The sequence below is a fragment of the Rhinolophus sinicus genome, chromosome X (genome assembly GCF_036562045.2).
Source record: "Rhinolophus sinicus isolate RSC01 chromosome X, ASM3656204v1, whole genome shotgun sequence".
In the NCBI taxonomy this organism is placed as follows: Eukaryota; Metazoa; Chordata; class Mammalia; order Chiroptera; family Rhinolophidae; genus Rhinolophus; species Rhinolophus sinicus.
This window is the reverse complement of record NC_133768.1, coordinates 38,157,370-38,172,684: the sequence shown is the minus strand read 5'-3', so window position 1 is coordinate 38,172,684 and position 15,315 is coordinate 38,157,370. Positions and strand designations below refer to the sequence as shown.

The following is a 15,315-nucleotide window of genomic DNA, read 5'->3' as shown; positions in this document are numbered from 1 at the left end:
CTACCATGCATACTGTCCCTTGGGCCATATGACCTAGCATGTCATATGGTGCTTGAAGTGTCTGTGGCAGACAGCAATGACGTATGGAGCCTTGGGAAGGTTCCTGTGTGTGAGTCACAGTACATTCATGAGGATTTTGGAGCATAGCAATACATCTGCAGAACACTATTCTTTGAAGAAAGTCTGTAGCTTGCTATTGACCCTAATTGGGCATCCTCCACTTCAAAGTTAATAACTATCCTGAATTCTAATACAAGCGAGGAGAATTAGATGGTATGTTTGTGGCCCTGGAAAGATAAACAAGAAAAAAAGGGGGCAATTACAAACTCTAGGAAAATAAAAACCTAAGCAAAAAAAATAATTATTGAAAATAATTTGAATTCTTATGAATTTCCTTTTTTACAAATTTCTTGTTTATATTATTGTTAAAGACTATGACTTTTAACTTCTATGTCTGTATTAGCTGTGGGTTTACTTCTACACAGTCCACTTTTTCCTTAGTTTTGACTCTGGGTGTGCCTGGAAAGTTTTAATTAAATATCACTGTGCATGAGAAATTTTAGAGCTGTAGATGATCTTTAGTTTCTGATAGGCAATTATAGTGGTGGCAAATTACCTTAATTCAGTTAGTGAACTAATTCAAGGTGGGATAGCAATCTTTTAAAGATTTACTTTCCCCTAATTCCTAGGTAAAATCCTTCAGAGATACCAACGGAATGTCTGTGGTATTTACCAGGGTCCATCATCACTGGTGGGATCTGAACCCCAAATTTGACCTCTTTGGCACATGATTCTGCTGAAAGCTCTGCTTAGTACTTCAGGCACTTGGCTGCTATGCATCTCAATCTGTGCCAGGTCATTTACAAATCAGTGAGCTCCTTGTGGGAAAAAGTAGCTCAATCTATCAGGCTTATTTTCTTCTCGTCTCCACAATCTTGCCATTCAAGTCTCACTGTCTTAGGTCAGGGTTCCCTTGGGTCCTTGAAGCCAGCTGCAGTTCCATTTCCTTGTCACGTGGGCTTCCTCAACATGGCTGCTTTGCATCAGGCTAGCAAGGAAAATTTCTCTCTAGTCTGTTAAGATGGAGTCATAGAACATAACATAGTCATGAGAGTGACATCCCATCGACCTTTGCCATAATCTATTGACTAGATGAAAGTCTCAGTTCTGCTCACACTTAAGGGGAAAGGATTATATAAGTCATAATCCACTGGGGTCACCTAGGGTGTGCCTAATACAACTGCTGACAATAGGACAAGGAGAAGAGGGGAATATGAGCATTCACAAATATCATAGTCAAAAGAGCTTTCTATTTGGTGTCAGGAGTCAGTTTTGTCTCATTACTTGTGGTAATTTTGACCATTCACTACATCTCTCCTCACTTGCAAAATGTGTTAGCAGGATTTGTCACAGGAGTTGGTGGTTACAGAGTAAAGAACTACGGAAATGCTTTTATTTTTATCAAAAAAAGACCCCCCACATACATTAAAATCACAGGAAACCTATTCTCAAGATGCAAAATATATACTCAAAACCATAGACTCAGACAACCACATGGGAAATGAATAGGCAATGTGTACACATACATGAAATTGAGGTCATTTTTAGAAGAGAATTATGTCATATATTGAAGACAAAGCTGAATGGGAAAATGGACAGGAAAACAATCGAGTATATACAACATTACTTTAAACAATTTATTTTATTGGTATTTTCTGGAGACTAAATTTAAAAATCATCAACAATCTCAACACCCAAATGATAATTTTCTTAATAATTTAGTGTAATTCCTTCACCAAATGATAATTTGCTTAATAATTTGGTGTATTTCCTTCTTAACTTTTTGTTCTCCGTGTCTACCTACCTACCTACCTACACACACACACACACACACACACACACACACACACACACACAGAGGCCTAAAAAAACATAAATATAATACAAATATATGTTTATGTATAATTGTGCATATAATTTTGCTCATCATAAAACTGCTATATTTCTACCACCCAGCTCTGATATAAATGGTGAATATCCATCCTCTGTGTATTTTTTCCCAATGTAAATCATGTAGTACATTGTTTTATTATATAATTTGTTGTTGTTTTTTTCACTTAACAGATTACAATGAACATTTCCCTAAATCCTCAAACATAGTAAAGGATAATTCTTAATTGATGCATATCATTCCACTTTTTTGATATATCATTTTAAATCAATTGCTTATTGGATATTCAATTTTCTTCTATTTTTTCTACTTTAAATAATATTGCTTTGATGGGAGATACACTGAAAATTAAAAATCTTTTATTGCCTCGTAAAATGAGGCATAAAATGTAACCATGAAATGATTATTCTTTCTCAAAAGAAAAAATATTAAGTTGTAAACACTGCTCCTAAGTGAGGTGTGTCAAAGCTTACTATATGCCTTTCCTGTAAGGGGTCTGCATTTCTGCACTGAAGACGCTGATAAATATGTGTAAGATCTCCTGTTTGAGCTCCTTTCAGGGATCATGCTAACTCATAGTCTCTCACTCTATTTAAGGAAGCAATTTTCCTATTTGCTTAAGAAATAAACTGGGAGTTTGCCCTAGCTAGGATTAATATTTTATGTTTTATTATACTGTTCTTTTATTATACTGTTCTTTCAAAAATATACTCTACTCCACAATGAACATATCTTAATATTATAACTGAGTGCTTATTTGCCACCTCTGCACCTTTTCCACAAAATGTTTGGTATAGAATATGGAACGCATTTCTCTCATAATTTCTAACACGGTTTTCTAAATTCATTAAATTCTTAGTTTTTCCTCAGCATAAATACTGATTGGGAATGACATTTAAATTCTCTCTGAAGGCTTTCCCACAACAACACACTCACAGTTTTGCAACTTTTGAATTCTTTGATATACAATTTGCCACTCATGGGTAAGAATTCTGGGTGAAGAAGTGATCACATCTGTTATATGCTTCTTCAATTATACTTTTGTGCCATTTTATTAAGTTAAATAAACACTAAATAATATGTGAAGAGTTTATGACATTTTTGACATTTATAAGGTTACTTCCCAGGATTAATTGACATAATGAGGTAAAACTATTAGGAAAATTATCCCACTCTCAAGTGGATTAAGAGGTTTTATCTGCTGAATGACTTCTCTGATGTTTAATGAGAGTTGACTTCCCACTGAAGGCTTTGCCACATTCTCCGCATTCATAGGGCTTCTCTCCTGTATGAGTTCTATGATGTACAATGAGAGTTGATTTCACACTGAAGGCTTTCCCACATTCACTACATTCATAGGGTTTTTCTCCTGTGTGAATTCTCTGATGTTTAATGAGCGTTGACTTCCTACTGAACGCTTTCCTACAGTCACTGCATTCGTAGGGTCTCTCTCCTGTATGAATTCTTTGATGTTTAATAAGTGGTGACTTCTCACTGAAGGCTTTCCCACATTCACCACATTTATAGGGTTTTTCTCCTGTATGAGTTCTCTGATGTACAATAAGGGTTGACTTCTCACCAAAGGCTTTCCCACATCGTCTACATTCATAGGGTTTCTCTCCTGTATGAGTTCTATGATGGACAGAGAGGTGTGATTTTCCACTGAAAGTCTTCCCACATGTGCTACATTCATAGGGTTTCTCTCCTGTGTGAATTCTCTGATGAACAGAGAGGTGTGATTTTCCCTTGAAGCTTTTTCCACATTCACTGCACTCATAGGATTTGTCTTTTCTATGCATGCTCTGATGTTTAACGGGGGTGGGCTTCTCATCAAAGGGTTTCCCATGTTTAATGCACTCAGGTTTCTCACCCATATGAGTCAATTGATGCACCAGGCTGGACTTTCCACATTTGATACCTTCATAAAATGCTTGTCTAATGTGTGTTTTTTCATGTCTAATAAGATGATATGAACTCTTAAAAGCTTTTGCACATTCACCACATACAAATGGTTTCTCTCCTGTATGAGTTCGCTGATGTTTAATCAGAGTTGACTTCTGGATAAAAGTTTTCCTGCATTCACTGCATTCATAGGGCTTCTCCCCTGTATGAGTTCTCTGGTGTGCAATGAGGGTTGACTTCTGGCTGAAAGCTTTTGCACATTCACAACATTCATACGGTTTCTCTCCAGTGTGAGTTCTCTGATGTACAACAAGGTTTGCTTTCTGGATAAAAACTTTTCCACAGTCAGAACATTCATAGAGTTTCTCCCCAGTTTGAATTCTCTGACTTTTATTAAGGGCTTGCTTAGGGTGGAAGGTTTTTACATGCTGATTAGGTTCAAAGAATTTCTCTGCTGGTTGAGTTTTGTCAATATTAGAATGGAAGCATAATTTCCAATATGTCTGACATTTATCATCTTTCTTTCTTACATAGCTTCTATTTTGACTAAGAAAGTTTAAATTATCTTTTGAACACCTTTCCCATGAATAATATTTAGGGAATCTTTGTCTTATAGAAACAAAGTCTGTGCTGAGATAAATAATTTTTCTGCATGTTTTGAATTCTTGGCCACTTTCATCTTTCAGTGTTTCCTTGTCTGTAAATGCAGCTTGCCACAGAGGTTTATCTTGGCTTTCCTTGTGGTTATCTATCTGGTTACCAACTTTCCAGAATTCTAGGGGGAAAATGCAGTGAATCATTAAATTTGTAAATGTTTTCCACTATAATGTTCTAGGACAAAATTAATTCATAAATGTCCTGCTGTGAACTCCTACTAATGAACTTGAGCTCATATGGATGGACCCTCCCTATGCTCCACCACCACCACCACCACCACCACCTTCCCTAACTGGAAACACAAAGAAATGTTGGCCCATATTTAACAAAAATAATTTAATACACAGTCAAGCTCAATATCAAGAAAAGAAATGTATCAAAAGTGAAGTGGGAATTTAAAGTGATGGGGTGCATAGAAACTGAAGCTTGGGGATTTGCAGGGGAATCCAGACCACAGGGCATAAATGTTCAGGAATGTAATGTGTGCTAAAAGATGGAATCACAAGGGGCTTCCATGCTTGTTTAACAGGAACTAGAAAAACTCCCCACTGGTCAAGGAAATTGGAAAGAAGGATATTATATATGAAAATTCAGAAACCTAGTTTTGTAACCCAATCCAAATGATTATCAGTGTAGTACAGAGACAACAAGCTGAAAAATTAACCTAAAAATTGCTCCTTTTAATAGTAGATTCCTAGCAGTGGCAAACTTTCCAAAAGGTATTAGGTTGATGCAAAAGTAATTGTGGTTTAAAATGTTAAAAATAATTGCAAAAAGTGCAATTACTTTTGCACCAACCTAATATAGTCTTATGTTTTTATAGCTCAGGGCTCACAGAATGTCTATGGAAAACCAATTATCATGGAAGAGTTCACAGTAAGCAATTTAAAACCTCACAAGGAAATGAAACATCATGAGAGAGAACCAGAAGATACATTTAAAAACACTCCCACATTCCTAGATGTGTATGTAGTAGAACTACATGGACTTTCAAATAAAAACATTTCAAGTATTCAAAGACATCAGGTAAGAACTGGACTATGGGTTAAAAACAAAAAATTTGGGGAAAAGAAACATAAATATAAAACAGTATATATAGGTGTTATAAAATTTAAAAAAACTAGGGTGGTTGGACAGTAGACAGAGGTTGAACTAATTGCAGGTAAAGACAAATTTAGATGACAGATCTTTGGAAATCACCCAAAATGGAGCATAAAGAGCTAACAAAATGGAAATATAGTAAGAGAAATAAGTTTCAACATAGGTTTAACACAAAATCCAACTGGAAGAATAAAGGGAGAGGGGCAATATGCCAAGCAACAGGTTAACAGAGAAGTCCTGAGACTGCTCAACTTAGAAAGTCCTGCTTGCAAGGTTGGCTGTTGGCTGACATCTGGTGGATTTCAGGAATGTCTCCACCATTTTCTAGCTGATAAGGCTACTTGTACAAACAATATAATTTATGCTGAACTTTACCTTTTCTTCTGGGAGTCTGGCATTTTGTTGTGTGCTAGGCAGAGTTTGCGTATCTGACCAGCTCCAATAAAAACTACGGTTTCCCGGGGGATAAACACAGCTTCCCTGGGGATAAACATCACACATATTGCTGAATTTCCACTGCTGGGAGAAGTGTGCCCTGTGACTCTTCATGGGAGGGAGTATAAGGATTCCTACACATGGATTCCTCCAGACTCTACTAGTGTGTTTTTTTTCTCTTACGATCTAGCTGTATATTCTCAATACACTGCTGTAATAAATCTTAGATGTAAATACAACTGTATGCCAATTCCCATGAGACCTTCTCAAGAATCTCTGAATGTGATAGTGGTCTTGAGGATTTCTGATCTAAGCAAAATTTAAAGAGACAATGACTGATAGTTTTCTAGAATGGAAGAAAGGTATGAATCCTATCCCTGAATGCTCAGAGTCCTTAATATAGTAAATAAAAGCAAATCAGATAACTATCAGGGTCTGCAGGTCCCAGGAGGGTAGCAACTAGCCTCGGTGTGCTCTGAAACTTCTGCTGAGTAGCTCCAGGCTGAACATTGGCACCAAACCAGAATCTACAGTAACCTAGTGAACACAACCTTTCCCACTCTTGGTGGCTCCCTGAGACCCCCACCTCACCAGATTCATGTATCACAGAGGCTTTATCAGTGGCTGAATCTACAGGAGCTGGCAAGTGGCAGCAGGTCTCAGGGTGTCCTGGCTTTTGCCAGAGCTACCCCAGGCCTGGTACTGGTGGCAGGCATCCTTGGGTCACAGTGTGGCCTCTCGCACATATCTCCAGGTTAAGCACAGGCAGTGACCAACCATGGATCACTTTGTAACTCCTACCAGGTAGTCCCCTGCTGGTCACAGGCAGTGGGTGACCTGGGCATGCACCAGGGCCCCTCTCAAGAGGCCCCAGAACCAACATACTTGGAGGGTGGCTTCAGACCACAGCAGAGCACCACCCAATTAGCCCAAGTGGCTCACCCAAAAGGTGGTCTCAGCAGGCATGAGACCATGCTGGGGCAAATCCCACACAGCCCGTAAGCTGTGGATGTGGCCAAACACCAGAGCCAGACAGCCTGAGGGTCAGTACCACCCAACGACATGCCACTAGCAATCAAGGCTCAAATATGACAGGAGGGCACACACAACCCACACAAGGGACACTCCTGGAGCATCTGGAGCAGGTGACCAGGGAGACTGTGCCACTGGGCCCCACAGGGCACCTGCTACATAAGGCCACCTGGCCAAGACTCGGAGATGTAGCAGATCTACATAATACACAGAAAGAAACAGAGCCAGCCAAAATGAGGAAACAAAGAAATAAAAAAACAGGAGAGAAATCCAGAAAAAGACCTAAATAAAATGGAGGCAGGCAATGTACCAGATAAAGAGTTCAAAAAAATGGTTATAAGGATGCTCAAGGAACTTCAACAAAGAGATAGCAAGCATAAAAAAGGACATAGAAATAATAAAAATAACCAATCAGAAGTGAAGAATACAATGCCTGAATTGAAGAATGCATTAGAAGGAATCACTAGCAGACTAGTCAAATCAGTGCAGACTAGTCAAAGCAGAAGATCAAATCAGTGATTTGGAAGATAAGGTAGCAGAAAACACCCAATCAGAACAACAAAAAGAAAAAAGAATTAAAAAACATGAGAATTTAAGAGACCTCAGGGATAACATCAAGCATGACAACATTCACATCATAGAGGTACCAGAAGAAGAGAGAAAGCAAGGGATTGAGAACCTATTTGAATAATTAATGACTGAAAACTTTTCTAACCTGGCAAAGGAAATAGACATACAAGCCCAGGAAGCGCAGAGAGTCCCAAACATGATGAACCCAAAGAGGCCCTCACCAAGACACATTATAATTAAAATGGCAAAAGTTCATGACAAAGAGAGAATCCTAAAAACAGCAGAAAAGGGCAACTAATTACTTATAAGGGAGCTCCCATAAGACTGTCAGCTGATTTTTCAACAGAAATTCTGCAGGCCAGAAGAGACTGGGACAAAATATTCAAAGTGATGAAAAGTAAGGGCCTACAACCAAGACTACTCCATCCAGCTAGGTTATCTATCATTTAAAGAGCCTCCCAGACAAAATAAATGCTAAAGGAGTTTATCACCACCTTTAAACCAGTATTATAAGAAATGTTAGAGGGACTTCTTAGAAACAAAAAATTAAAAAATAACAAAGAAAATATAAATAATGGTAGTAACTACATATCTATCAACAATGACTTTCAATGTAAATGGATTAAATGCTCCAATCAAAAGACATAAAGGGGCTGAATGAACATAAAGACAAAACCCTTACATATGCTGCCTACAAGAGACTCAGTTCAGATTGAAAGATACAGACTGAAAGTAAAGAGATGGAAAAAGATATTTCATAAAAATGGAAACAAACAAAAAATTTTGGATAGCAATACTTATGTCAGACAAAATAGACTTTAAAACAAAGGCCATAACAAGAGACAAAGAAGGACCCAGTAATCCTACTTCTGGGTATTTATCTGAAGAAACCTAAAATGCTACTTTGAGGGGATGTTTCCATCCACATGTTCATTACAGAATTGTTTACGATGACCAAGATGTGGAGGTAGCCTTGGTGTCCATCAGTAGATGAATGGATAAAGAGGAGGTGGTACATATATACAATGAAATATTGCTTGACCAGGGAAGGGAATGGATTCTTGACATCTGCGGCAACATGGATGGACCTGGAGGGTATTGTGCTGAGGACAGTATGTCAGACAAAGACAGACACAATGTGATTTCGCTTATATGTGGAAACCAAAGAACAAAATAAATAAAACAGAAACAAACTCATAGATACAGAAAACATGGCTGTGACATAGTAGTCATGGGTATGTAGGATATAGCATAAGGAATATAGTCAATAATTTATTGTAATAACTATGTATGGTATCAGATGTACACTGGTATATTGGGGTGATAGATGGGGGGGCTGGTGGGTAGGGTGAAAAAGGTGAAGGAATTAAGAAGTACAAATTGGTAGTTACAAAACTGTCATTGGGATGTAAAGTAAAGCATAGGGAATATCGTTAATAATATGGTAATAGCTATATATAGTGGCAGGTGGGTACTAGAATAGTCAGGGGAATCACTTCTCAAATTATATAAATGTCTAACCGCTATGCTGTACACCTGAAATTAATATAAGGCAATATTGAATGTCAACTGTAATTGAAAAATTTAAAAAGGGGAGAAAAAGGTGAAGGGATATAACAGGGTCAAATTTCCAGGTATAAAACAAATAAGTAATGGGGATGTAATGCACAGCATAAGGAATATAGTCAATAATATTGTTATAGTGTGGTACGGTGTCAGGTGGTTGCTGGATTTATGGCAATTACTTCTTTAGGTATATAAATGTTGAATAACTATGGTATACTCGTAAAACTAATATAATATTGTATGCTAGCTATATTTTTAATAAAAACATTTTTAAAAGAATAAATAGAATTTCAACAAACTGAAAAAACAAAAAATGAAGCTGTTATGAGCAATAGATCTATTTTTGTTTAAAGGAAAATATATTTAATAAAAAATGAATAAAAGCAAATCTGCACTTAGACACAGTTCACTGCAACCACAAGACTTTAAAGTCAGAAAATAAGTGTTGAAAGCTACTATGGAGAACTTTTTTAAGTCACTTATAAAGAAACAATTAGATCAACATCAGAGTTTATCAGCAAAAAAAAAAAAAAAGGCAAAAGATTAAAGAATATTTTCAAAGTCTTGAAAGAAGCTGTTGTCTTAAAACTCTATCCCTAGATAAATTGTCACAAAGAAAGATAACAAAATAAAGACATTTCTTGACAAGAAAAGAGAGAGAATTTGCTACACACAAAGTCTGGCTAAGAATAATGCCTAGTACTTGAATTATTCAGGAGGAAAATGACCAAAGTGGGGAAAAGCTGGGAGGTACAGAAAATCCAGCAAAGACAGGAAAAAAGAGGTAAAGAAAAGCAGGATATATAGAAAATACAATAAAAGAAGAAATATCCATATAGTAACAGCACAATAAATAAATATTAATTAACAGTCAACCAGAATAAGTTGCATTTCTAAAAATCACCTCTTTGTTTTCAAAAGGCAATTAGAGTAAAGTGAGAGGGAAATATTGAAAATAAAATTATGGAAAGATACATATCTGACACTTAACAACAGAAAGAAAATTGGTAAAACAATGCTTAATGTTATACAAAACTGAATGATCTTGATGACAAAAGCAAAAAGGGACAGATTATGAGAACATTATAAAGCAATTTCACTTACATAGATGCAAACCTCTTAAATATACGAGGCAAATCGATCCTATGAGAGTAAAAAGGTAACACATCTAGTAATGTTGAAAACATACATACTCTATTATGTATTCCATTTGTAGTTATACCATAGTGAAATTCTGCAAATGTGAAGCAGGATACATATACAAGAACAGCAACAAAGCATTAGAAACAAACAATAGAGGTATGTATTAATGAACTGTGATACTCAGATACTGGAATGCTTTACAGGAATTAAAATGAATGAACTAAATGTAACTATCAGCCTAGGTAAAGTTCAAAGGGCAATACTGAATACAGAAAGAAAGTTGGAGAAAGACCCCTATCGTTTGAGAACACTTATCTGGTAAATTTACAAAAAGAATGTGACATTGATTATAAATACAAATAAATGTAGTAAAAGTATGAAAACATGGATTAGAAGGATACTCACCAAATTCTTGATATTGTTTGCCTAGGGAGAGAATGAGGGGAGCAGGACTCAAGAGGGGAAAACAGAACTTCACTTTTATTTTAAAAATAAACAAACATCAAATATCAAAATGTTAACATTTGCTAACTGTGGGGGGTAAGTACAAGGCTATTTGTTATGATTATGATTTTCTGTACTTTTCTGTAGTTTTAAGAGAAATGCCTAAGGCAAGACTTCTGAAACAGTGGGGTGATGACCTCAGTAAATCCTCTCCCCCATGAAAGCAATGAAAATACTGGAAAAAATATCAAAATCCATCATTTCAGGACTTTGGAAATTAACCAAAGGCACACAACAAATTAGTAAGAAGTTACTGAAGAAGAACCAGTGAACCTCAATAAGAACCACTAAGTCTGTGGTGTTTCACTTGGTGCTACCCACCGCACCACCACCCCAACCTCAAACAGCTGGTTCCCCAACTCCATGGTCCATGAGGGGTGAAAACTGGCAGCCTCACAGCAACCTGAGTGGCTGACCTGTTTTGGAGCTCCACCAAAAGCTCCATCCCCAGATTGTTGTCACTATTTGGCCTAACTTGGAGCTCAGCTCCCAAAAAGAAAGGACACCATATGGTAACTCAAATCCACATGAAGCAGTAAAAACCACCGATCAAGGTAATGTGGAGGGAGGAGTTAACACAGCTGGCTGAAGTCTGAGAACTCAGCTTTTGGAAGGTTCCCTATGTGGATACACTATTTTGCCTGCTTGATCTGCTAAACACCTGTCCTCTGGGAGTCTAGATGCCTGACCATTAGAGGCTGATGATTTTCTGGCATGAGGTGCCTATTTTTAGTGGGTCAATTTGGAATCTCCCACAGACAAGGTAAAAAGGGATTTTTTAAAAGCTTTGCTTGCCACTTGGACTTGTTTTGCACTTGTCTTGGACTTGCCACATGCACTTGGCTATCTAGCCCTGCAGCATCTTGGCTTTGCATGAGAAAGGAGCATCCATCCCTGTAGAGATTATCTCCTACCAAGTGCCCAGCCATACTGGTGAAATAATCCCACATCAAGGCACATGGAGAAATAGCACAGGGCATGAGATAAAGGAGCAAAGTCTTACAAGCTTACAGATAGAAAAAAAATTGAAAGTATCAATAATCAGAATAGCTTCAAAGTTCTCAAAAGGAACATTAAAATCAGAAGACAATGGAGTAATGCCTTCAAAAGTCTAAGGAAAAGACATGTCCATCCTAGAGCTCTACCTCATGCTCAATTCTCCATTGAGGATGAAGATATAACAAACACTTTTAGATATTCAAAAATCTCAAAAAACTTACTTCCCATGGACCTACATTCTTTCTAAGGAAAGTACTGGAAGAATGTGCTCCAATGAAATGTGGAAGAAGGCATGGCATAAAGCAAATGGGGAGTCCAACAATGAGAAAGTGGAGGGAATCCCCAGAATGATGGTGAAGAGAGACATCGGGATGGCGGTTGTACACCCAGGAATGAGGAGAATCCACTCAGAAGGGAGCAGTCAGACAGCTCCAGATAAACTCGGGGGTATGACATTGATGGAACACTTTATAACTCTGGAAGCATTCAGAGTCAGTCTAGGCAACTGCTCATGGATTATTTAAGTTGAACTGGTGGCAAGTATATAGAAAAAGAAGCAAATGAAAGAAATAAGACAATTATTAACCAAAGGAAACAAACAGTTATGTAGTAAAGGTAAATTAATCATAGATTACTACATGGCTCAGCTGTGTATAGTGTTTATGTCGTCACAATGTTGTAAACAATGGTACTAATGGAAACCACAGTTATGGTATAATCATATTGGGAACGTGGGGGAACAAGAAATCTTTGTGTGTGTACGTGTGTGAGTGGAAGGAGCAATGAAGTGAGCTAAGTCTTAATCTTACATAGCAGGAAATTCTAAATAACTTTTGTAAGATATAGGTAAATTATAAAGAATAGTGATATAAAAATACATGCATATCCACCACTCATTAAAAAACAAATTCTCATTACCTTTGAAGTTCTTCATGTGCCCATTTCATTCTCTTTCTTCTCAGGTAATCACGATCCTGAATTTTATGTTTATCGTGCCTGTGACTTTCTTTATAGTTTTACCACATTTGTTTTTACTCTTTAAAACTCAGACATGATAAAAATGAAATCTATTTTTTTAATCAAAAGAGAATACTGCCTTAGGTCAGTAAATTTGAAATCTCAGATGAAACAATTGTCTGGAAAAATGACCAGAATTGACAGAAGATACAGAAAAATTTGAATAAATCAGTAATTATTTTTAAAATGATAAAATTCACTCTGTAATCAAAAGTCTTGCCTTAAACAAAGCCATCCTACCCAGATGTTTTTGTAGATGATTGCGATCAAACTCTCAAAAACAGGTAAACTTCAGTCAGTACAGTTTCAGAAACTAGAAAAAAGAAGGAAAAGTACCCACTCTATTTCATACAGCTAGTATAACCTTGGGTACCAAAATGACAGGACAGTAAAAGGAAAGAAAATCTAAGCTCTATCTCACTTCTGAACATTAATGCAAAATTCTCAAATTAAATATGAATAAATTGAATTCAATTAATTTAAAAATTTCTTCACAACTAAGTAGAGTTTAGTGTAGGAATTCAAGAACACTTAAATATCAGAAAATCATTAATATAATCCACCATATTAATAGATTAAAGGAAAAATTATCATCTCAATAGATGCAGAAAATAAGCATTCAAGAAAAACAACACTCATTCATAATTTTTTTTAAAGTCTTAGCAAACTAGGAATATAGAAGGATCTTTTGATAAAAGGTATCTTTCAAAATACAACAGTACATACACTTAATGGTGAAAGTTTAAGAAGTTACATAACCCCTCTATTCCTCAGTTATCTCATCTATAAAGTGAAGATAACAACCTACTCTACAGGGTCATTTGGGGGTTTAAACTCTGTAATATTTACAAAGCATACAGAACAGCGCATTTGTAGCACACAGCAAGCACTCACATATCATCTATCACTACATTACTATTATTGTCCTCATCATTATTTCCATTAAAACCAGAAAGAAACAAAAAACTCACTATCACTGACTAATAGAATGAGAGGAGAAAAAGAAATAAAGTATACAATTGGAAAAAAGACAAAATTGTTTTTATGAAGACAACTGTTAACATAGAAGACCCAAGAAAATGTAAAAGCTGTTAGTATGAATAAAAGCATTCAGAAAGGTTTCTGCACATGTTGAATATATAAAATCACTAGAATTCTCATACACTAGAATTAATTAGTTAGAAAATGCAATAGGAAAAAAGATCACAATCACAATTTCAAATAATAACTAACAGCTATCTAGGAATAAATTTAACAAAAGATGTGCAAGCACTTCCCAAAGACCAGTACAAAACATTACTGAACGGTAGAAGAGAAAAGCTAAATAAGAATTCACTGATAGGAAAATTCAACAGTGAACCGATGCCAATCCCCAACCTACTCTCAACTCTTCTCAAACACAGTGAAATTGCGATCAGAATCCCAAACTACAATTCTACAGAAATTGACAAACTAATCCTAAAATTCCTATATAGAAGATCAGAGTCAAAAGAGATAAGGGGGATTGGATTCATTCTACCAGCCATCAACAACATCAGTAACAATAAGATTGGCGTAAGAGTTACCTTTATACAGCATGACTAAATGTCAGGCACTGTTTTAATTGCTTTACATATTTTAACTCATTAGAATAAAGCATGATAATGGCAAAGGGACAAAGAGATCAATGGCACAAAATAGAGAACCTAGGAACAGACCCACATGTATATGGAACTTGATCTCTGGCAGAAATGGCATCACACACCACTGTGGAAAGGGTTCAATACATGGCATGGTACAAGTGGATGTCCACATTGGGGGAAAAAATGGACTAATACCATATTTTGCTACATATAATGCACTCCCATGTATAACGCACACCCACCTTTTCGTTTTGTTTTAATTTTTTTTATTGGGGAATATTGGGGAACAGTGTGTTTCTCCAGGGCCAATCAGCTCCAAGTAGTGTCCTTCAATCTAGTGGTGGAGGGCGCAGCTCAGCTCTAAGTCCAGTCGCCGTCTTCGGTCTTTAGTTGCAGGGGGTGCAACCCACCATCCCATGTGGGAATTGAACAGGCAACCTTGTTGTTCAGAGCTAGCGCTCTAACCAACTGAGCCATCCAGCCATCCCCACACCAATATTTTTGACCCAAACTTTCAGGGGAAAAAAATCATTCATTTTAATTTTTTAATTCAAATTTTTATTTGTTGATATTTAGGTACTTGTTTTTTCTATTATAAAGGAATTTTAGCATTTATTTATTTATCATTGTATTTTTAACTCATAAGCATAAATACAAGAATTAAAAACATTTATATAGGGCCGTCCTGGTGGCTCAGGCGGTTGGAGCTCCATTCTCCTAACGCCAAAGGCTGCCAGTTCGATTCCCACATGGGCCAGTGGGCTCTCAACCACAAGGTTGCCGGTTCGACTTCTCAACTCCCGCAAGGGATGGTGG

The 15,315-nt window shown here is 36.7% G+C and overlaps 1 protein-coding gene across 6 annotated transcripts in view; it reads right to left on the bottom strand.

Annotated features, from left to right (window-relative positions):
* Window positions 1-1,683: 1,683 nt before the first annotated feature.
* Window positions 1,684-15,315, bottom strand: part of ZNF674 (zinc finger protein 674) — a 29,217-nt gene continuing 15,585 nt past the window's right edge. For 4 of the 6 annotated variants that reach the window (XM_074324016.1, XM_074324017.1, XM_019717409.2 and 1 more), the window contains 2 exons: window positions 10,763-10,783; window positions 1,684-4,628 (listed from right to left, as the gene is read on the bottom strand). In XM_074324016.1, coding sequence (XP_074180117.1) covers window positions 3,136-4,628; window positions 10,763-10,783 — 1,514 coding nt within the window. In that variant the 3' untranslated portion in view covers window positions 1,684-3,135. The remainder of the gene's footprint in view (window positions 4,629-10,762; window positions 10,784-15,315) is intronic. The other 2 variants (XM_019717410.2, XM_074324019.1) reach the window with 1 other exon arrangement.